General features: G+C 42.4%; 1 protein-coding gene across 1 annotated transcript in view; it reads left to right on the forward strand.

The window, feature by feature from the left end:
* Positions 1–16,310, forward strand: part of ksr2 (kinase suppressor of ras 2) — a 44,853-nt gene extending 28,543 nt beyond the window's left edge. Inside the window, exons 6-10 of the mRNA XM_045707066.1 lie at positions 1,625–1,758; positions 8,252–8,386; positions 10,925–11,054; positions 13,686–13,819; positions 14,084–16,310. Coding sequence (XP_045563022.1) covers positions 1,625–1,758; positions 8,252–8,386; positions 10,925–11,054; positions 13,686–13,819; positions 14,084–14,093 — 543 coding nt within the window. The 3' untranslated portion in view covers positions 14,094–16,310. The remainder of the gene's footprint in view (positions 1–1,624; positions 1,759–8,251; positions 8,387–10,924; positions 11,055–13,685; positions 13,820–14,083) is intronic.
* The last annotated feature ends 221 nt before the right edge of the window (positions 16,311–16,531 follow it).

Consider the following 16,531-nt stretch of genomic DNA (forward strand, 5'->3'; position numbering starts at 1 on the left):
ATCAATGGTCGAGAAGAGCACACTCGAATTGTTCTAATTATTAGTGATCAAGTTAGAAAAATTAGCCCGTCTGGCATTTATAATTGCATTGTTATATATGCCAAGTTGCTTTCTCAGAATATCGTAATGGACCTGCAACTTTTACTTTTCCTCTTCCGCTCTGCCTTTCTGCAGTTTCTCTTTAATGTATTAGTTTCCTCACTCATCCAATGGGCTCTCTGTTTGGATGTGGCCCTTTTCAACTTTATTGGAGCTATGGCATCAATGGTTGCCCTTAATTTGCTATTAAAGTTATCAACTAAATCATCACAAGAGGAAGGCAGAATAGGTGATACACTCAATAGAATCTGTAGCAACTTCAGAGGTATGATAGTGTTTCTTAATGATGTGTTCAGTATTACCCTGTGCTATGGGCAACAAGGTAGTAAAAAATACACAGTGGTGATTAGATAAAGCAACATAAACAATAGAGGATATGTCAATAGAAAGCCCTTTGATAATAATCAGGTCCAGAGCATGGCCGCGGTTATGGGTGGGCCCAGTAACATGTTGGATAAAGTCCATAGAGCTCAAAATATTCAGAAATTCAATGGCCTTGGAGTCAGTCTCTCTGTCAACATGAATATTAAAATCATCCAACACAATGATTTTATCATAGTTCTCAAGGACAATAGACAATAGTTCAGAGAAATCAGTAAAGAAAGTATGGCAGTGCTTTGGTGGCCTATACAAGGTTATGGCCAAGACTGGTGGCTGACATTTAAACAGTATAGCATGATGCTCAAAAGACCCAAAGTCGCCAAATGAAATGTCCTTACAGCTGAGAGCGCTAGTAGTAATAGAGGCTGTCCCCCCACCATTTTCCCTTTTCTGATAGAGTATGAAAAGCTGTAGTCCGGGGGGGAGGCTTCGAAAAAAGCGACACTACAGTCTGAAGACAGCCATGTTTCCGTGAGAAACATGCAATCGACTTTGCGCTTAGTAATGAGGTCATTCACAAGAAAGATTTTACTATTGATTGCTCTAACATTTAAACGTGTCTGGGGCATCTGCCTAGAGGTAACCAACTGAATAACAACCAAATGATTAACATCTCCAATCTATCAGAATGGTAGGAGATGACAGTTTGTATAAACTCATTAGAAGGCGGAGTTAAAGGAACATACATTAGATTACTTACAATAACCATAGTTAAGACATGGTGTGTATGTGAGACATCCAGCTAACTTGACACAACTGTGGGAAGCATTGGAGTCAACATGGGCCGGCATCCCTGTGGAACGCTTTCGACACCTTGTAGAGTCCGCGACTAATTGAGGCTGTTCTGAGGGCAAAATGGGGGCAGTGGTGCAACTAAATGTTAGGAAGGTGTTTCTAATGATTGGTATACTCAGTGTATATGGTTTATAGGTAACATCATGAATAGTGTTTCAACGTTATCTGTAGCACAGCATGGTCAATACATGTCATGGAGACTGTGGTTGGAATGAGATCAATCAAGCAACTTCAGTTTATTGTGACATTGGTCACAAAATGCTTTACAGTGACTCTACCTAGACTCCTATGAGTTATATTGTTTGTGTTTGTTAGTTTGTTTATTTGTTTGTGTTTGTATTGTTTTAAGGGGATGGGCTATCTCCACGCCAAGGGGATCCTACACAAGGATATGAAGTCCAAGAATGTCTTCTACGACAATGGCAAAGTGGTCATTACCGACTTCGGACTTTTCACCATATCTGGGGTTCTGCAAGCTGGCAGGTGCGTAGTTATTGTTGTACTCAATTTATTTATTTTTGGGGTTCAACTAAGGTCTCCCTCAGAAAAGTAATTATTTATCTGAAGGGACTTCCTGGTAAAAAAAAGGATACATAGAAAACAAAAATTAAACATCAGTGCTAAACCACACAGGGAGGTGCATCGTTAGTAACCCCTACTGTTCTGACAGTTATTATATTGCAGTGATGATTATACTCTTCATTGGCTCATTGGTCAGTATTAACCAGAAAATTATATGGATTGGTGCTAATCTCTTTTGAATTTTTTCTCCCTGAGAGTGATTCAAGTCTATCTTGGCTGCTACTGCTGTGCTGAAATGACTGCTCACTGACATATCTTCTCCATGAAATGCCAACAGCCACAACTTTCACACAGCAAGGAATACTAATCCAACGTAGACATACAACTATATAAGCAGCAAGGAAATGTAATAAATCTTAGATCTAGAAATGGAGCAACTCAACAGGTGATCAACGTGTTGTGTGTGTGTGCGTGTGTCTGTGTGTGTGCATGCTTTTGTGTGTGTGTGTGTGGGTGTTTTGTTCTCTATGCAGTACGTTTATGTGTCTATAGATTTTGATTGACATGTATGTTGAGATAACTGCTATAATTGACTGGATCTGATTTGTCATAATGGATTTTTGTATTTATTTGCGACATCAATTAAAAATATCTAGCAGTAGGTGTGAGATGCTTTCCAGCTAATGAATATGAGAGGAATACACATGCTTTGTACTACTAATTATTATAATCAAAAAATATGTTGATTATATAACTGACTTGCATAGTGTGTTTTCAACAAGTTCCCACAACACAGTTTAACCCTGGGGTTGCGGAGGAGTGCATTGCATCACCATGGATGGAAGAGTATAGGTGATGAACAATAGCTGTTTATGTAAAATGAAGATGGATGGTTTCATAATGGCATTCTTATCAGCTCATTAAAACCATTAGCCTCTTTCAAACTAGATGCTGAGGAGTTGCTGTAGACAGACAGTTATGCAATGCATTGAAATGATGCAACATGCACCTAGATCTTATCCTGTCTATTGTTCATTCCCAGTGTAGCTAGCTCCCATTTTAGGTTTGCTGTGAAATCAATACTTCGTATAGTGAACATCTCCCACGACTAGACACAAGCAGAGAGCCATAGAGCATTGTGTTTATGGACAAAGGCAGACTAAGAATTCTAAAGATTCTAAAATAACATTTAAGGATTCAAGATTTGTAAAGACTTTGTGAATCCCTCTGCTCATTGTGTTAGGATGGTTTTCAGGAACTGTTGGTACCGCAATGCAGAACAAAGAGAAAACCTGGAGATGGTTGTTTTAGTATTTCCTCTTGTGCTAGTTGACTTGCAGTGTACATTCGTGGCCAAAAGTTTTGAGAATGACACAAATATTAATTTTCACAAAGTCTGCTGCCTCAGTTTGTATGATGGCAATTTGCATATACTCCAGAATGTTGTGAAGAGTGATCAGATGAATTGCAATTAATTGCAAAGTCCCTCTTTGCCATGCAAATGAACTGAATCCCCAAAAAACCTTTCCACTGCATTTCAGCCATGCCACAAAAGGACCAGCTGACATCGTGTCAGTGATTCTCTCGTTAACACAGGTGTGAGTGTTGACGAGGACAAGGCTGGAGATCACTCTGTCATGCTGATTGAGTTCGAATAACAGACTGGAAGCTTCAAAGGAAGGGTGGTGCTTGGAATCATTGTTCTTCCTCTGTGAACCATGGTTACCTGCAAGGAAACATGTGCCGTCATCATTGCTTTGCACAAAAATGGCTTCACAGGCAAGGATATTGCTGCCAGTAAGATTGCACCTAAATCAACCATTTATCGGATCATCAAGAACTTCAAGGAGAGCGGTTCAATTGTTGTGAAGAAGGCTTCAGGGCGCCCAAGAAAGACCAGCAAGTGCCAGGACCGTCTCCTAAAGTTGATTTAGCTGCGGGGTCGGGGAACCACCAGTACAGAGCTTGCTCAGGAATGGCAGCAGGCAGGTGTGAGTGCATCTGCACGCACAGTAAGGTGAAGAATTTTGGAGGATGGCCTGGTGTCAAGAAGGGCAGCAAAGAAGCCACTTCTCTCCAGGAAAACATCAGGGACAGACTAATATTCTGCAAAAGGTACAGGGATTGGACTGCTGAGGACTGGGGTAAAGTCATTTTCTCTGATGAATCCCCTTTCCGATTGTTTGGGGCATCCGGAAAAAAGCTTGTCCGGAGAAGACAACGTGAGCGCTACTATCAGTCCTGTGTCATGCCAACAGTAAAGCATCCTGAGACCATTCATTTCTGGGGTTGCTTCTCAGCCAAGGGAGTGGGCTCACTCACAATTTTGCCTAAGAACACAGCGATGAATAAAGAATGGTACCAACACATCCTCCGAGAGCAACTTCTACCAACCATCCAGGAACAGTTTGGTAACGAACAACGCCTTTTCCAGCATGATGGAGCACCTTGCCATAAGGCAAAAGTGATAACTAAGTGGCTTGGGGAACAAAACATTGATATTTTGGGTCCATGGCCAGGAAACTCCCCAGACCTTAATCCCATTGAGAACTTGTGGTCAATCCTCAAGAGGCGGGTGGACAAACAAAACCCCACAGGTTCTGACAAACTCCAAGCATTGATGCAAGAATGGGCTGCCATCAGTCAGGATGTGGCCCAGAAGTGAATTGACAGCGTGCCAGGGCGGATTGCAGAGGTCTTGAAAAAGAAGGGTCAACGCTGCAAATATTGACTCTTTGCATCAACTTCATGTAATTGTCAATAAAAGCCTACGACACTTATGAAATGCTTGTAAGTATACTTCAGTATTCAATAGTAACATCTAACAAAAATATTTAAAGACACTGAAGCAGCAAACTTTCTGGAAATTAATATTTGTGTCATTCTCAAAGCTTTTGGCCACGACTGTAGAATGTTTTCAATAGCCTCTATGAAATCACTGCCTGCTAATGCTCACAATGGCCACAATAGGGACTACAGTTTTTCCGGTTATCGTTTGACGTTCTTGGCATATCTCAGTTGATAAAGAAAGCAAAAAAACATGTTTTTGTTGCTGTTTTTAGATGGTACACCACCCGATGGTACACCCGATGGTACACCCGCCACCTGGCTTCTTACTGCACACTCATTGGACCTTTTGTATTGTCATAAATACCCAGAACCCTCTCCTTTCAAAGTTAAATACATTTCTGAGAAGAGATATCTTGGTGTGACGTGGGTAGCGTCACTCGAGCCTCAGTCAGTTCCGCGACTTGTTTGTGTTGTTGTTTATTTATTTATTTCTGCCTAAATGTTTTAATTGGACAGAATGACAAGACAAGCATTTATCGACCGCCCCACTCTGAGCAGGAACATTATGTTCAATTCAATTCAATGAACTTCATCATCTGAATAACATGGCTGTTTGCCATAGCACAGGAGGGGAGAGCATTGAGAAGCTGTACAAACAATCATGCCCCTGAATATTATCCTGCATACACTGAGTGTATAAAACATTAGGAACACTTTCCTAATATTGAGTTGCACTCCTTTTTGCCCTCAGAACAGCCTCAATTCGTCGGGGCATGGACTCTACAAGGTGTCGAAAGCGTTGCACAGGGATGCTGGCCCATGTTGACTCCAATAGTTCCCACAGTTGTGTAAAGTTGGCTGGATGTCCTTTGGGTGGTGGACCATTCTTGATACACATGGGAACTGTTGAGCATGAAAAACCCAGCAGCGTACACAAACGGTGCGCCTGGCACCTACTACCATACCCCATTCAAAGGCACTTAAATCTCTTGCCTTGCACATTCACCGTCTGAATGGCATACATACAGTGCATTCAGAAAGTATTCAGACCCCTTGACTTTTTCCACATTTTGTTATGTTACACCGGTATTCTATAAAATTGATTAAATTACATTTTTTACTCATCAATCTACACACAATAAATACCCCATAATGACAAAGTGAGAATATATATTTTTTTTCTAAATGTATTAAAAATAAAAGCTGAAATACCTCATTTACATAAGTATTCAGACCCTTTGCTATGAGACTCAAACTTGAGCTCAGGTGCATCCTGTTTCCATTGATCATTCTTGAGATGTTTCTACAACTTGATTGGAGTCCACCTAATTGATTTGACATTATTTGGAAAGGCACACACCCATATATATAAGGTCCCACAGTTGACAATGCATGTCAGAGCAAAAAACATAGCCATGAGGTTGAAGGAATTGTCCGTAGAGCTCAGAGACAGGATTGTGTCGAGGCACAGATCTGGGGAACGGTACCAAAACATTTCTGCAGCATTGAAGGTCCCCAAGAACACAGTGGCCTCCATCATTTTTAAATGGAAGAAGTTTGGAAGAACCAAGACTCTTCCTAGATCTGGCCGCCCAGCAAAACTGAGCAATCAGGGGAGAAGGGCCTTGGCCAGGGAGGTGACCAAGAACCCAATGTTCACTCTGATAGAGCTCCAGAGTTCCTCTGTGGAGATGGGAGAACCTTCCTGCAGCACTCCACCAATCAGGAGTTTATGGTAGAGTGGCCAGACGGAAGCCCAACTGGAGTGTGCCAAAAGGCACCTAGAGGATTCTCAGATCATGAGAAACAAGATTCTCTGGTCTGATTTAACCAAGATTTAACTCTGTGGCCTGAGTGCCAAGCGACACATCTGGAGGAAACCTGGCACCATACCTGGCGATATGACGATATATATCGTGTGACGATAGAAAAACATCTATCGTTTCATATTATGCTGTATCTTTTATTTCGTTGTGTCGCAAATCACGCACCTTATGTCAATGTTTTTTGTCAATTGGATAACGCTTTGTGTTCTTCCACATGTGCCGTGGCAGCATCATGCTGTGGGGATGTTTTTCAGTGGCAGGGACTGGGAGACTAGTCAGGATTGAGGGAAAGATTAACTGAGCAAAGTACAGAGATATCCTTGATGAAAACCTGCCCCAGAGTGTCCAGGACCTCAGAATGGAGCGAAGGTTCACCTTCCAACAGGACAACGGCCCTAAGTACACAACCAAAACAACGCAGGAGTGGCTTCGGGATAAGTATCTAAATGTCCTTGAGTGGCCCAGCCAGAGCCCCGACTTGAACCTGAACATCTCTGGAGAGACCTGAAAATAGCTGTGCAGCAACGCTACCCATCCAACCTGACAGCGCTTGAGAGGATCTGCAGAGAAGAATGGGAGAAACTCCCCAAATACAGGTGTGCCAAGCTTGTAGCGTCATACCCAAGAAGACTTGATGCTGTAGTCGCTGCCAAAGGTGCTTCAACAAAGTACTGAGTAAAGGGTCAGAATACTAATGTATTTTCTAAAACCCTGTTTTTGCTTTGTCATTATGAGGTAATGTGTGTAGATTGATGAGGGGGAAAAAATTATTTAATACATTTTAGAATAAGGATGTAACGTAACAAAATGTGGAAAAAGTCAAGGGGTTTGAATACTTTCTGATTGCACTGTACACAATCCATGTCTCAATTGTCTCAAGGCTTAACAATCCTTCTTGAACCTGTCTCCTCCCATTCATCTACACTGATTGAAGTGGATTTAACAAGTGACATCAATAAAGGATCATAGCTTCACCTGGATTCACCTGGTCAGCCTATGTCATGGAAAGAGCAAGTGTTCATAATGTTTTGTACACTCAGTGTATATCTCCATTATAGAATAGAGAACAGAATATAATAGATAGAGTTAGAATAGAATAGAATAGACATTAGAGTTAAAATATTATCAGATTCAGTTGGGAGTTAAATTAAACCATCGGCTTTATGACACAACGGATTGTTAACTGTCATCATGACAATACTGTTACTATGAATACTCATGGGCTAGACTGGACAGATACAGTACCATTGGATGGACATACCCACACCAGTTCCCTACTGTGCTGTGTTAGAGAGCTGGCAGTGTGCCTGTCTATCTGAGTGAGCGCTCAGGATGCATTTTGAAGTAGTTGTGAATGTCATAATGATAGAGGGAGAGAGACAGCAAGAGGGAGGGAGAGAGAAAGAGAGAGGGAGATAGGCAGTTTGGAACATAGTGGAGACAGTGGAGAGACTGACTGAGTCATCAGGAATTAGAATTTCTAATGGGGTTTGATTGCATCCAGGATTTTTCAGTCAGGGTTCGTTTGGACTAACGGGTGAGGAAGGAAAGGACAGATTCAACCTTGAGACAAAATGCTGCTTTAATTCCATTCGATGTTTCCCGGTGTCTGAATGAACTATAAGCAGTTATTCTGTATTTAGACCAAAATGACATGGCACAAAAATGTAACACAAAAATGTTTCAACATTTGACCTCAACTTCTGTGGAGGGATGAAATGTGGAAATCCTGAACAATTAGAAAAGGAAAATGGCCGTCCTAAACGTTGAGATAAATATGAAAAATCACCACACACCACATCACAGAATTCAGACTGTGTCCTGTCTCTTGTCTGTAGCCGTAGAGAGGACAAACTGAGAATCCCCAGTGGATGGCTTTGTCACCTGGCTCCTGAAATAGTCTCTCAGCTCTCCCCTGAAACAGAGGAGGACAAGCTGCCTTTCTCCAAACAGTCAGATGTCTTTGCTTTCGGGTGAGTACAGCTACATCTCAAATGGCACACAATTCCCTATTTACAATACTACTCTTGACCAGGGCCCATAGCTCTTCTCTTTGTTCTGAGGAGTGTTTTAGGGGCCTCTTTACTCTGATGGTTTTTCCAGAGTCTCTGCCTTGTTTTCCTTGGATTTGCAAGCCTGATTTTATTGAATTGAATTCAATTGAATCAACTTTATCCCACAAGGGCAAATTGGATTTGACACCAGCAAGACACATACTATGATGTTTTTTGGTTTTGTTTTTTTTAGGTCCTAATCCATCTCCTGGCCCCTCCCTGGATTTTGTGTTAAATTCTCTACAACAAAGCTTTCTTAGTGTCCAACAAGCTTTCTCTACCCTTAACCTTGTTCTGAACACCTCCAAAACAAAGGTCACGTGGTTTGGTAAGAAAAATGCCCCTCTCCCCACAGGTGTGATTACTACCTCTGAGGGTTTAGAGCTTGAGGTAGTCACCTCATACAAGTACTGAGTATGGCAAGACGGTACACTGTCCTTCTCTCAGCACATATCAAAGCTGCAGGCTAAAGTTAAATCTAGACTTGGTTTCCTCTATCGTAATCGCTCCTCTTTCACCCCAGCTGAAAACTAACCCTGATTCAGATGACCATCCTACCCATGCTAGATTACGGAGACATAATTTATAGATCGGCCGGTAAGGGTGCCTTCAAGAGGCTAGATGTTCTTTACCATTCGGCCATCAGATTTGCCACCAATGTTCCTTATAAGACACATCACGGCACTCTATACTCTTCTGTAAACTGGTCATCTCTGTATACCCGTCGCAAGACCCACTGTTTGATGCTTATTTATAAAACCCTCCCAGGAGTCTTTCCTCCCCCTATCTGAGATATCTACTGCAGCCCTCATCCTCCACATACAACGCCAGTCACATTCTGTTAAAGGTCCCCAAAGCACACACATTCCTGGGTCGCTTCTCTTTTCAGTTCGCTGCTGCTAGCGACTGGAACGAACTGCAACAAACACTCAAACTGGACAGTTTTATCTCAATCTCTTCATTCAAAGACTCAATCATGGACACTCTTACTGACAGTTGTGGCTGCTTTGCGTGATGTATTGTTGTCTCTACCTTCTTGCCCTTTGTGCTGTTGTCTGTGCCCAATAATATTTGTACCATGTTTTGTACTGCTACCATGTTTTGTTGCTACCATGTTGTTGTCATGTGGTGTTGCTACCATGCTGTGTTGTCATGTGTTGCTGCCTTGCTATGTTGATGTCTTAGGTCTCTCTTTATGTAGTGTTGTGTTGTCTCTCTTGTTGTGATGTGTGTTTTGTCCTATATTTAATATATATTTATTTTTTAAATCCCAGTCCCCGTCCACACAGGAGGCCTTTTGCCTTTTGGTAGGCCACCATTGTAAATAAGAATTTGTTCTTAACTGACTTGCCTAGTTAAATAAAGTTAAATAAAAATAAATAAAATAAATAAATAAAAATCCATCTTCCCTCCCAAATCATGTATGGAATGGTTATAATAACCAAGCCCAGGAGTCTGACCAGGAACAACTCTGGTATCCTAGTTATAACACTCCATGCTCCAGGTCTGCCTTTCCATTTATGTTTTTTTAATCTTCTGTGATCGTCACAGATGCATTTGCGTGGCTGGACCCTGCTCTGTTGACTCCTAACACAATTGCATTTTCAGATGCCCTCCCATATGGTGGGACTGTCACTGAATCAGTCTGAGGGGGACGGATGCAGCATTCACACACGCTGGATGGGTCCCAAATGGCACCCAATTCCCTATATAGACCAGAGCCCTATGGGAATAAAGGGAATAGGGTGCCATTTGGGATGCATCCACTGTCCAGCTGGTCTGTTGGTGCCTTAGTGTTACCTAGAGGTGACCCCTGAAGCTGTTTTACATATTCAACAATCCTCCATGTGTTTTTCTGTCTTGGCCGAATGCTATTTTTATGCTACTCAAACCCGGTCGTTGACATGGCAGTGGCAATAATGCCTGCTCATAATGCTAAGAGAGGATGCTGTGACGATGTTGATGACGTATGATTACGTGTTAGTGGACTGTTTATCAGATCATTTAGATCTAAAAGGTTTGATATAAAGTTAGTACCTCAGCATTAAAGGGTTGTTTCTTTAAAAAAGGCAATACTTGTGGTCTGTCTGTCAGACTCATTGTGGGGGCTTCTGGAGCTTTTAAATGGATTCAGACAACCACAACAGACATACAGTATAGAAATCCAGGTTTAGATATTCAACTTGGTGTGATACTCCTTGTGTGTGAACATCTGTTGTTGTATTTGTTTTCATAATGTCAACATTATAGGAAAATATTACATGCATACATCCAATCTCTCTGAGCAGGTGCTGGATATATTTTTTTTTAAAGAGACGCGGCACCCCACATGGTATGCTACCATGTGGATTTATCTGTGACAAAGTTAAATGCACAATGCCATCATTTCCATTTTGTAAACCATGGGATATTTCATACATCCGCTCCAACTGATTCCCCCCTGTACTATCCCTGCAGCACTATCTGGTATGAGTTGCATGCACGTGAGTGGCCTTACAAGAACCAGCCAGCAGAGGTTATCATCTGGCAGGTGGGCAGTGGGATGAAGCCCAACCTCACACAGATCGGCATGGGCAAAGAGATATCGGTGAGTGTTCCTCATATACAGTAAACTGGTTGTACCACACTTCAGGTAGAAGTTGCTCACTAGTTGTAGGTGTACATATTGTATGTCTATGGGCAAAGATCGCTGAGGGGTGTTCTTCGTAATACTGCACTGTTGACTGTTTTTCTTCACAGAGCGAAGCACCACACCTGGTTGTTTTTATGTGTGATCTGCATACTTATTTATTTGTATTTATTATGGATCCCCATAAGCTGCTGCCAATGCAGCAGCAACTCTTCCTGGGGTCCAGCAAAATGAAGGCAGTTTATAAAATAAAAAAAAACATTACAATACATTCACAGATTTAACAACACACTGTGTGCCCTCAGGCCCCTACTTCACCACTACTACATATCTACAGTACTAAATCCATGTGTATGTATAGTGCGTATGTTATTGTGTGTGTGTGTGTATGCATGTGTCTGTGTGTCACGGCTGTCGTAGGAAGAAGAGGACCAAAGTGCAGCGTGTGTGTCGTTCCACATTTTATTTATACTGTGGAAACTATGCAATACATAAATACACTGAATGAAAAAAAAAACGTGACGCAGAGATGAACACATACATAACTCAAAATTAATCACCCACAAAACCCGCGTAGAAAAACCCCTACTTAAGTATGATCTCCAATTAGAGACAACGAGGACCAGCTGCCTCTATCATCCCAAACAAACCAACATAGAAATACAAAAACTAGAACCTAACAACATATTAATAGAACACATATAATAAACCCCCCTGTCACGCCCTGACCTACTCTACCATAGAAAATAACAGCTTACCATGGTCAGGACGTGACAGTACCCCCCCCAAAGGTGCAGACTCCGAATGCAACTAAAAAAACAAAACAAAAATAAACAAAAGGGAGGGTAGGGAGGGTAACCAGTGTCTATGGCGGCTCTGGTGCAGTACCCAGAACCTTATCATCCAGCACATCCTCCAGTAGAGGAGGCGGCTCTGGCTCGGGGCGTAACCCCCGCTCCGCCCGCTGATCCCTCTGCTTCTGTGCCACCGGACCGTAGATCATCGCCAGAGGTTCCGGGCTGCAGGCTGCCGCTGGAAGTTCCGGGCTGCAGGCCGCCGCTGGAAGTTCCGGGCTGCAGGCCGCCGCTGGAGGTTCTGCGCTGCAGGCCGTCTCAGGAGGTTCCGGGCTGCAGGCCATCGCCGGAAGCTCCGGACTGGGAACTGTCGCCGGAAGCTCTGGACTGGGAATGCGCACTGGAGGCCTGATGCGTGGGGCTGGCACAGGTGACGCCAGACTAGTAACACGCACCTCAGGGCGAGTGCGGGGAGCAGGAACGGGACACCCCGGACTGGGCAGGCGCACTGGAGGCCTGATGCGTGGGGCTGGCCTAGGTGGCGCCAGACTGGTAACACACACCTCATGGCAAGTGCGAGGAGCAGGAACAGGACGTACCAGGCTGGATAGACTCACTGGAGGCCGGGTACGTGGGGCAGGCACAGGATATACTGGACCGTGGAGGCGCACTGGAGGTCTCGAGCGTAGAGCTGGCACAACCCGTCCTGGCTGAATGCTCAACCTAGCACGGCAAATGTGGGGCACGGGCACAGATCGCACCGGGCTGTGAATGCGCACTGGCGACACAGTGCCCATCACTGCATAACACGGTGCTTGCTTCTTCACTCGCTCCCCATGGTAAGCATGGGGAGTTGGCTCAGGTCTCCACCCTGACTCTGCCAAACTCCCTGTGTGCCTCTCGTGCTTCCGTCTTTGCCATGCTAGTTCCTCGTAACGTTGCCGTTCTGCTCTCCCTGCCTCCACCTGTTCCCATGGGAGGCGATCCCATCCAGCCTGGATCTCCTCCCACGTCCAGGATCCCTTTCCATTCAAAATGTCCTCCCTGGTCCAAAATGTCCTCCCTGGTGGGTGATTCTGTCACGGCTGTCGTAGGAAGAAGAGGACCAAAGTGCAGCGTGTGTGTCGTTCCACATTTTATTTATACTGTGGAAACTATGCAATGCATAAATACATTGAATGAAAAAAACAACAAACCGTGACGCAGAGATGAACACATACATAACTCAAAATTAATCACCCACAAAACCCAGGTAGAAAAACCCCTACTTAAGTATGATCTCCAATTAGAGACAACGAGGACCAGCTGCCTCTAATTGGAGATCATCCCAAACAAACCAACATAGAAATACAAAAACTAGAACCTAACAACGTATTAATAGAACACATAGAATAAACCCCCCTGTCACGCCCTGACCTACTCTACCATAGAAAATAACAGCTTACCATGGTCAGGACGTGACACTGTGCCAATGTTTGTGTTGCTTATTAATTCCCAGGTGTTCAGAATGAGCATCTTCATTCCTGGAATGTTCTTGGAATGAGGCTAAATTATCATGTACACCTGTCTAGGCAGTCTGGGATGTTTTTGAGTTTTCTGTTGGCTGTTGTTTAGTTATTTGTGTTTTCTGAACTACTCCACACAAGAAGTTCTCACACAGTGAAGAATACAGTTATCTGAATCTGGTGGCATTCATAAATTTGTCCAGTTACACTTGTGGCTCTTTCGCTCCAGTGTTTCCTTTGTATACCTGGGTCTCTAAAGGGGAGTCTGTTCTGTCTCTTTCTCTCTCCAGGACATCCTGCTCTTTTGCTGGGCGTTCGAGCAGGATGAAAGGCCCAGCTTCTCCAAGCTGGTGGATCTGCTGGAAAAGTTGCCAAAACGGAACCGTCGCCTTTCCCACCCAGGGCACTTCTGGAAGTCAGCTGAGTATGTCAAATGAGATAGATGCTAAACAACAACAACTTTTACTACTACAACACCTACCACTCACAAAACCACAACTCTCTTAGAGTGCACTGAATCCAAATACCAATCAATGAGTAAAACTGTCTAGACTACAGTATGTATCCTCATGGAGTGTGTGTGTGTGTGTGTGTGTGTGTGTGTGTGTGTGTGTGTGTGTGTGTGTGTGTGTGTGTGTGTGTGTGTGTGTGTGTGTGTGTGTGTGTGTGTGTGTGTGTGTAAGAATAGGTGCAGTTGACCAAGACCCCCTGAATCTAGACTTCTCAACATCCTCTGAAATCATATTTTTGGTTTATTGTTTAATCACATGGAATATATGTTTTATTTGATTACTCGAATGACCTGTTCAGTTTGTTTGTTAGCTTATTTATTTTGGAATGTCTTTTTCTCAATGTCATGTTTTTTTGTGTCATGAATCACTTAATTATCTATGGAAAATACATTTTTATGAACAAATGTGTGTTTTGTGTTTTCTTTTCGTTATGAAATTGTTTTTATAATGAAAGTAATTATTTTACGAATTGTGAAATTTACATTTTTAAGTCATTGTCTTGCCATTTCCCTTGTATGTCAACTGTCTCTGTCATGTGTTTGACCCTGGTTACCTCATGGCCTCTCATGTGTGAATGTCTACATGTTTGTGTTTTCTACGTTTGTCTCAAAGCTTTATCTTATAGTCATTATTTACTATTGAATGTGATCACTCCCGCCAATTGTAGGGCTGGATGATGGTACAGTACCTTGGTAGGAAACTGTTCTCCAATTAGGCCTACACTGACTGACCAGAAGTATCTCACTCTAATGTGAAAACACTGACACTTGAAATGTATGTCATTACAGTACCTACAATGAACTTGCTTAAACACCTTGGAGAATTGCTGTTACTGAGCCCATGGAGAAATAGGTGGTATAGTGGTTACTTTATTGTTTTAAAGTGGACGAGGGTAATCACAGATGTATAGCTAGCTAAGCTCACTATTTACCTCCATTAATTATGACACAATCGATTTACTTCAGGAATTCTTCAGCCCTATAATTGACAAAGCACTTTCTGAACGGACACCATGATACATTTTATTCTAGTAACATGACAGTGTCCATGACCTGGCCATTTGTATAATGACCAGGTCTGCGATATTTAAAATTTAGCTAGCTAGAGCCCAGTCAGACTGAATGATATCATTATGGATGGAAAGAAGTGTCTCAGTAAGAACTGTATAGCAACTGCTTTGGAGTCTGTACAGCCATGTCTTATATAGATGCAGATAATCCAGTCCTGTATAAAGCCATTTCTACTACACTATATTATACAGTTTCCGACAGTGTTGGAAATGCATACAAACAATTCGCTGCTGTTTTTTTGGAGTACATCTGTCTATTTTGGATTTTCTGGGATTCCGATATTGTACGTGGTCATTTATATGTGTACTGTATAAAACTTCTAAGTGCATGAAATGGACTATAAAGGATCTATTCTTGTTATTACGATAAAAAGCTGACTCCTTCAGCTTTATGGGGTGGCAGGCAGGTAGCCTAGTGGTTAGAAAATTTGGCCAGTAACCGAAAGATTGCTGGCTCGAATTCCCGAGCTGACAAGGTAAACATCTGTCGTTCTGCCCCTGAGCAAGGCAGTTAACCCACTGTTCCCCGGGCGCCGAAGACATGAATGTTGATTGTGGCAGCCCCCCGCACCTCTCTGATTCAGAGGGGTTGGGTTAAATGTGGAAGACACATTTCAGTTGTACAACTGATCACTGGATTATTTTCTGATTTACCTGTTGTAAGCATAGGGCCATCAAACGATACGTATACAACAGTTAAACTGCTGGCTTTGTAAAAAAGGAAATGTTAAAAAATGATGTTTAAGAGAATTATTGTAATATTATATTTATACATTATAATAGCCTATCATGAAGAGGAATAACAAATTGTGCTGAATTCGACAAGAATCTGACCAGAAAACGATTCAACATTTAGTGTCAAGTGTACATAACAGATTATAGACCTACAATCTTTATCATCAGTTGCTGTAAATCAATATTACGGCAGCACTTTATAAAAACTCCACGTAATAATGCATTTATAAGGAATTAATACAGAATTTATTCATAATTTATTAATCATTACTGCCACATTTGTAAATGTTATTAACCTATTTATTCACACATTTATAAACAACTTTTAAGGTATTTCAAAATGATTCATAAGATCATTCAAAATATGTTTAATATAGGTCCTTATAAGCATTTACTAATCATTAGTTGTCTTTTTTATAAATACTTAATAAACGTTTTGCATGGCTAGTGTAATTTCCATCAAAAAGATGGACATGCCATTGCTAGACATTCCAGCAGTACCTGGTGCTCCTTAAGGTCTCAAAATGTCCCTCTAGAACATATCAATGGTTAAACAATGAACCTACCAGGTACAACCCCAAATCCGTAAACACGGGCACCCTCATAGATGTCATCCTAACTAACTCGCCCTCCAATTACACCTCTGCTGTTTTCAATCAAGATCTCAGCGATCACTGCCTCATTGCCTGCATCCGTAATGGGTCTGCGACCAAACGACCACCCCTCATCACTGTCAAACGCTCTCTAAAACACTTCTGCGAGCAGGCCTTCTAATCGACCTGGCCGGGGTATCCTGGAATGACATTGACCTCATCCCGTC

Source organism: Salmo salar, chromosome ssa24, assembly GCF_905237065.1.
Source record: "Salmo salar chromosome ssa24, Ssal_v3.1, whole genome shotgun sequence".
Lineage (NCBI taxonomy): Eukaryota > Metazoa > Chordata > Actinopteri > Salmoniformes > Salmonidae > Salmo > Salmo salar.